The 7994-nt window shown below is 40.4% G+C and overlaps 1 protein-coding gene across 1 annotated transcript; it reads left to right on the forward strand.

Moving 5' to 3' along the window:
* The first annotated feature begins 3637 nt into the window (after nucleotides 1-3637).
* LOC101782529 lies at nucleotides 3638-6259 on the forward strand. Its single transcript, XM_004963676.1, has 3 exons — nucleotides 3638-3643; nucleotides 3704-4645; nucleotides 6086-6259. The coding sequence occupies exons 1-3, from the start codon at nucleotides 3638-3640 to the stop codon at nucleotides 6257-6259; spliced, it is 1122 nt and encodes a 373-aa protein (XP_004963733.1).
* Nucleotides 6260-7994: the final 1735 nt, after the last annotated feature.

A 7994-nucleotide genomic window follows, 5' to 3' on the forward strand; every position in this document is an offset into this window, starting at 1 on the left:
ACTTATCTAAATGTGTGTGTTTCATCCCTCTCCCTCTCCAACATTTATTTTCCAGGCCTTTTTGATTAGTCTCAGTTTTCCCAATAGATCTCTCTCTTAGTTTGTTAATATTTCAGATATAATATTTTGCTAGGATTGTTTTTACCCACCAAGCTCCACATAAGCCTTCCACTTTCATATATGAGTAGAATAGGTTGAAAATAATATGGTATAGGCTTGATTGACTTGATGAGATGAGTGTTTCCATGAACTTTTGCTAGAGAATTTCACTTATATTGGATTTGCACCTTTTTAAAAAAACTCTTCATGACGGAACTAGGTAAAGGTATGAAGTTTACTTAAGTTCAAGAGAATTGTATTTATTTTATTGTGGCATGTTTTTTACTGCTAGTCTATCTTCCATGATGAAAAGTAGCTGGTCACAACTTGAACTTTAAATGATAAATACTTGAGAGAGCAATGTGTCTTGTTAAGTATAACTGAGTGTAGGGATGACATTCAAGGGCAATGTTGATTTCTTGATAAAGCAAGTATCCTAGACTTGCTCAAGGACGAGCAAGATTTAAGCATGGGGGACTTATTGATGCTCGTTATCGACACACTTTTAGTGCCATTTAGGTGGTGTTTTCATACATATTATTATACTTACCCGCCACTTGGCACCTGAAATAAACCCGTTTTAGCATATGCATTGTATTTTGGAGGATATTCTATTTTTGCATAAAATTGTTCCTAAAAGCATATTTTTGGATAAAGCCTTGAACAAGCAACAAACCTGTCAAAGTCGAAGGCCAGGGGGCTCAGAAAGAGCCCATGCAGATCGGCCTAGTGAAGCCAAAGCCGATCGGCCAGGGGTCTTCTGGCCCTCTCCGACACTCATTTTTAGCAAGCACTTCTCCAAGATTACTTAAGAGTTGAGATTGTGAAGATATGGCAAGTATCACTTCGGGATCAAAGAGGAACCAAAGAAGATCAAGCGGAGATTTGGAAAGTTATTAAAGATCAATCTCATCCCGAAGCTATCGACATTCCAGGCCCACATGCATACAAAAATAATACTTCAGGACACATAAGAAGACTTCGGGATGAAGGAGGACGCGAGAGGCCACAAGGAAGGGCCAGGCCGATCGGCCTGGGGCTTTCCTTGCTCCTCTCACCTTCCAATTTCTGCCACACGGTCTCCAGACTATAAATACTCCAAAAAATCACCAAGCCCAAAGATCGATCCACCAGAACTCGACGAAACCAAAGGCGTGCACAAGAGGGAGTTGAGGGCCATTGCAAGTCTTCGAGGTTGTCAAGGAGATGGCTTAGGCTAGACCCTAGCCGCCATGGTCGTCCCTGCGCGGCGAAGCCATGGTGGAATTCTGGATCCGAGCGTTGAAGATCATCAAAGCTTATGCACACACGACGGTGATATCAATCTAATCTTGTGTTTACTTTGATCTATGATGATGTATGCTTATTCTCATATGTTTAGCTAGCATATGTTCTTAGTAAGAATAGATGTAATCATGGCGATTAGTCTGTCTTGTGGAAATATCTTAGTAGGGCGTAGGAAGTCGGTGTGATTACCCCTGCGTGGTGACAGCATGTGAGAGGAAAAAGGCCGAACGATTAAATAATGTTGAGTAGGATCGATGGCAAGTATTGTGGGAGTCGTTTGAGGTAAAGCTTTGGGAAACTGGAGGTGCTAACACGCACCTCACAGTGGTGACCACAAGAAAGTAGGCCGCTTGCGAGCCTCCTTTCTGAGAGATGACTCTTTATCAAGATGCTACATAGATTGGTTACCACTTTGGCTAGAACTAAAATAAGAAGACAATAGGCTCATGGTACCTTTGGTTGTGTTACCTCATATATATAGATGTGATCTGTTTACCCTATCTATAATACTTATATCACGATTGGGTTTACCTTTATTTGCAATTCATGCTTCATGATAGGATCAGATCTGTTTAGCTAGATAGAGAACCCTAGTTAGTTCAGTGCCGATCCATGGATTGATAAACCTTGAATGGAATACTCTAAGGGAAAAGCTATGATGATCCGTGCGCTTGCGGTTCACAAATTAGCGTGCTAACTGCCGTCAACAGCTCCCAAGCGACCGTAAATTAGAAACCCCGAACAGAAGGGGGGTTGATCGAGCGTATGCATAATATCTAGTCTGCAGCAAATGGCTATTGTGCCCTTACCAAACGAATCGCCTAGAAATATCACTATGGCTTATCTGATTCCCAATTCTCTCTCTGGGAAAACAAGAAAGCCAGGGGATACACCACACCGGGCTAAAGAATACACTATTAAGCATGGTACTTCCTCCATTCCAAATTGTAGGTCATTTGGACTTTTCTAGGTTCATAGATATTATTATAGGTTTGCCACGCACCTGTCGACAGATTCTCTAGGTTAAAATCGGTCAAATTTCATACCTTCTTCTCCGACGTGCTTCATTCCTTCTTCTCCATGTCCGACGACCTCCATTAGTTCCAGTGGGTTAGTGTTTCGGGTTGAGGGTTCGGTACGTGGGGGATTGGTGTTCCCGAATGTAGAGTAAGCTCCAGGTGAAGAGTATCTTGGCCCCCTAAGTGGGTTTTGGTGAATTAATAACACAAGCTTAAGTGTCTAATGAACTTTCAAGTGCGTGGGCAGGTATTAAAAGATTGGTTAACATGTAGCACTTGTGGATGACCCTCAAAAAGGAAATGGATGGTGTAAGTGGCATACCGTGAAGGCTAAATTATTTTTGGTTTGAATTTGAGTATAAGAATGCTTCACTATTAAGAGTGATGCATAATCTTTGGTCTTTACATTGAAAAAGATGCTCAAGATGACCTAACCAACCTATGAGAGACACCTTTGCACCTGCACTTCATATGGGGTTACTTAGAATGGTGCTAATCTGAGAGCTCTGGAGTATTCCGGAGAAAGTTCTAGAATATTCCGAAGGTTTCGGAGTTTCCAGAGAAAGTTCCGGAAAACTCCAGAATTTAATGTCCCAACGGCTAGTTTTGGAGTGAATGGGTATAAATACCCCTTCAACCCCTCCCACAGTCATTCTCTTGACCTAACTTTGTGCTGAGCTTCAGAAGAGCTTTCAAGTCCCCCTCTTTACACCCCTTTGGCTTTCTTGGTGAGATTTGGTGGGAATTTAAGGAGGGATTTAAGGGAAGGACAAGAAAAAGTGACATCTCTTGAGCACCTTGAGCCTGAGGCTTAGTATACCCTATTGCATAACCTATATTCGGCGATTTACTTTTGGTCAATCATTTCATAGGGTTGTAGTATAATCTCGCAAATCTCTGGAGAATCCGAAGATTTCTCCGAAAATTCGCAAGTTTCGAAATTTCTGAAACAATCTCTGGAAACTTCGGAAGTTTCTGATACACTTGTTCGAAGTTGTTGAAAATTTTCTAGTTGACATTTTAGATCCTTTCAATTGGTATCAGAGCTTTGATCTCTGGATTAAAGCTTAACCACTTGGAGTTTCAAGATGTCAACTCTGGGAAATCAAGAGGTGCCCACCGGAGGTGATGTGACCAATCCTAATGCGGTCCAATAGCCTGTGTTGCCTCAAAGAGCACAAACAAGTGCTCAAGGAGGAGTTCAAAACAGAGGGTTCAAAAAGTTCACCCCGATGGCTGTGACTGGAAGAATTGAGGAACATCTCATCACTGTCAAGAAATCCAAGCTAACTCAATAGATATTCAAGATTCATGAGCAATTGGAAAAGAACAATGGAGTAGCTCTCAAGGCAAGCAACAAGAACAAAGAGAAGAAAGCAAGTTCATCATCCAAGGTAACCAACAAGGATGATAGTGATGATAGTAGTGATAGTGAAAGCATGAATGAAGAAGAAATGGCTCTATTCATGAGGAAGTTCAAGAAAGTGATGAAGAAGAGTGGTTTCTTTGACAAGAACAAGGACAAGAGCAAGACAAAGAGAAAGTCACAGAGGCTATGCTTTGGATGTGGCAAGAAAGGTCATTTCATTGCCGATTATCCGAAAGCTAAACACAAGAAGGAAGGATCCTCCAAGTTTGACAAGAGCAAGTATAAGAAAAAAAATATTGGTGAAGCTCACTTGGGTCAAGAGTGGGATTCTAATGAAGAAAGCTCGAACTCCGACAAAGAAGTGGGATTGGCCACAATGGCTATTGGAGTGTCAACCCCCAAGTCATCTCTATTTGAAGATCTTACCGATAATGAAGATGACTTCACTCACACTTGCCTCATGGCTAGAGGTCTTAATGTAGACTCCGATTCACCTTTTCATAATAATGATGATGTAAATAGTGATGATGAAAAGATGATAAAAGGTTTAGAAAAACATGCTTCTAAAAGAATAATGAAACTAATGATAGAACTAGAAGATAGGGATGAGACTCTTGAGGTGCAAGAAGAGTTATTTAGGCTTGAGCGAGAGAAAACCATTGCTCTTGAGAATTCTTTTAAAAATGAAAAGAAGGGTTTCAAGATGCAAGAGAACTTGCTCAAAGCCAAAATGGAGAAAGTTGTTAGCCTTGAAAAATATCTTTCTAAAGAGAAGATGAAAGTGGAGGAATTAACTAAGAAACTCTCCTTAGCTAAGGATGCTAGTGCTAATCTTAAGATTGCAAGATTGAGCTCCAAGAGAACCTCACAAGTTCTAAAGCCAAACACATGGCACTTGAAGCTTAATTCAACACTCTCAAGAAAAGCACTTCATCTAACTCTAATGATGCATCCATGTCTTCTAGTGCCTCTACTAATAATGGTCGTGCTAGATGTTATAAAGTTGATGTGAATGATTGTGCTACTAACCTTGCTGAGATGCATGCCATGAAGAAAGAGATTGCTAGACTCTCAAACTCACTTCTCAATGAAGAAAAGATTACCTCTAAAGGGGTGAGTTTGAGAACCACACCAAGGCATTTGGTTCAAGCTACTTGAAAAAATTTGGCTTTAAGAATAGAAAGGGTCTGGGTAAGCATGAATAAGAATCATGTGATCCAATTCCATCACAAGTAACAATCATGGCACGAGCAACGGAACAAAATTTGTTGGTAAGCCACTTGAGTACAACAAGCCTATCAAGTTTGTCATATCACAAGAAGTGCAACCCAAGGCTGAAGCTCCACAAGTGAAGCCAAAGGTAACTCAACCAAGGCAAGTGAAGCCTATGATTGCACAAGCCAAGAAGCCCAAGCCATATGCCTCACAAAGTGGTTTCTATGCCAATTATGTGTTGACTTAGGATTACAAGGGTAAGTGATTGCCAAGTATGTGGACTACCACACTAAAGACACATTAATCAAAGGGAATGTGTGGGTGCCCAAGGTTCTTGTGACTAATGCTCTAGGACCCAAGTCTCATTGGGTACCTAAAACACAAGCCTAATTTTTTTTAGGCTTACTCCACCGATAGAACTAAATGGGTGATTCATAGTGGATGCACCAATCATATGACCGGCGAGAAGAAGATGTTCTCCCCTTGTGAAATGAAGAAAAATCCTAAAAATAGATTTTATTTGGTGATAATAGTGAAGGAACCGTTGTTGGTCTTGGTAAAATTTCTATCTCAACCGATCATTCAATTGAATCTTTGGACTATCTGTGTCACAACTTTGTGAGATGGGTTACAATTGTTTGTTCTCTAATGAGGGTGTGACCGTCTTTAGAAGAAGCAATGACTCCATTGCTTTCAAGGGTGAACTCAAGGGAAAGATTTATCTAGTGGATTTTGCCTCGGATAAAGCTCAACTTGATACATGCTTGATGGCAAAGTCTAGCTTGAGTTGGATTTGGCATCGCCAGCTAGCTCATGTTGGGATGAATAATCTTAACAAGCTTCTAAAGGTGGAACACATCTAAGGACTAACAAATATGCATTTTGAGAAAGAATTTGTAGTGCATGTCAAGCCGGGAAACAAGTTGGTGCTCCTCATCCCACCAAGAATATTCTCGCAACCACAAGACCTTTGGAATTACTTCATATGGATATCTTCTGTCCTGTGGCATATGCTAGCATTGGAGGAAATTAATATGGATTTGTCATTGTTGATGATTATTCTCGGTATACATGGGTGTTCTTTTTGCATGACAAGAGTGCAGTTCAAGAAATATTCAAGAAGTTTGCAACTAGAACACAAAATGAGTTTGAAGTGAAGATCAAGAGAGTAAGAAGTGACAATAGCACCAAGTTCAAGAACACCAACATTGAAGAGTATCTTGACAAGGAAGGCATTGGTCAAGAATTCTCCGTCCCCACAACAAAATAGGATTGTGGAAAGTTAGAATAGGACTCTCATTGAAGCCGCAAGGACAATGCTTGATGAATACAAGACCTTGGATCAATTTTGGGTGGAAGCGGTCAACACGACGTGCCATGCTATCAACCATCTATATCTCCACAACATGTTGCACAAGACTGCCTACGAGCTCCTAACCGGTAAAAAGTCTAATGTGTCTTATTTAGAGTTTTTGTAGTAAGTCCTTCATTCTCAAGAACAAGCCCAAAAGCTCTAAGTTTGCACCTAAAGTTGATGAAGGTTTTCTTCTTAGTTATGCCTCAAATGCTCATGGCTATCGTGTCTTCAATAAAACCACCGGTTGTCTTGAAGTTGCGTGTGACGTGATATTTGATGAATCTAATGGCTCTCAAGTAGAGCAAGTTGCCTCACATGATGTAGATGATGAAGAATTTTCATCACAAGCTATTGAGAAGATGGCAACAAGAGAAATCAAACCTTAAGATAAGAAAGATGATTGTGCCACAAGTCATGGGCCTACAAATTAAGTAACCACTGCGAGCTCCGAAAATTTCGAAGAAACTTGTGGGAAATTCCGCAAGTTCCGGAAACTCCGGACAAACCTCCGGAAATTCTGGAGATGCTGATAAAAGTGCACAACATCAAGCTGAGGATGAGGATTTGATACAACATCAAGCTCCTAACCCACATCCAAGAGTTCATTAAAGTGTTCAACGTGATCATCCCATGTACAACATTTTAGAAAGCATCTAAAGAGGGATAACTACTCATTCTAGATTGGCAAATTTTTGTAAATAGTACTTGTTTGTTTCCTCTTTGGAACCTCTTAAGGTAGATGAGATGCTAGACAATCCGGATTGGGTGTTGGCCATGCAAGAAGAACTAAAAAACTTCACTCGGAATGAAGTCTGATCCTTAGTGGAATGCCCCATGAAAAATGTTATTGGAACAAATGGGTGTTTCGCAACAAGCAAGATGAGCATGTTGTGGTGACAAGAAACAAAGTAAGGTTGGTTTCTAAAGGGTTTACTCAAATTGAAGGATTGGATTTTGGAGAAACCTATGCACCAATGACAAGACTTGAAGCTATTCTCATATTACTAGCATTTGCTACTCATCATGATTTCAAGCTGTATCAAATGGATGTCAAGAGTGCATTCTTGAATGAAACAATCTCTGAAATGGTATATGTTGACAAACCACTGGGCTTTGAAGATCCAAAGTTGCCCAACCACGTCTACAAGCTCCATAAGGCGCTTTATGGGCTCAAGCAAGCCCCTGGAGCATGGTATGAATGCCTTAAGGACTTTCTCCTAAGGAAAGGCTTTGAAATAGGCAAAGCCGGTCCTACACTCTTCACTTGCAAAAAGGATATTGATCTATTTGTATGCCAAATATATGTCGATGACATAATATTTAGTTCTACTAACCAAGTGTGGTGTGATGAGTTTAGTAGGATCATGACAAGGAGATTTGAGATGTCCATGATGGGAGAGTTGAAGTTCTTTCTTGGATTTCAAAATAAAAAACAAGCGACTCAAGGATGGCACCTTCATAAGTCAAACCAAGTACACTCAAGATATGCTCAAAAAGTTTGACATGGAGAATGCCAAGCCCATCAAAACCCCAATGCCCTCAAATGGACATTCTTGATCTAAATGAGGATGGTAAGAGTATGGATCAAAAGGTATATCGCTCTATGATTGGTTCTTTGCTTTCTTTGTGCATCTAGACCCTATATTAT

The sequence above is a fragment of the Setaria italica genome, chromosome III (assembly GCF_000263155.2).
Source record: "Setaria italica strain Yugu1 chromosome III, Setaria_italica_v2.0, whole genome shotgun sequence".
Taxonomy (NCBI): domain Eukaryota; kingdom Viridiplantae; phylum Streptophyta; class Magnoliopsida; order Poales; family Poaceae; genus Setaria; species Setaria italica.

Excerpts from the sequence above, each read along its gene's own strand:
- LOC101782529 (XM_004963676.1), top strand. Across the intron at positions 4,646-6,085 it reads GCTCCAAGAGAACCTCACAA|AGTGCAGTTCAAGAAATATT; the intron begins GTTCTAAAGCCA and ends TTGCATGACAAG.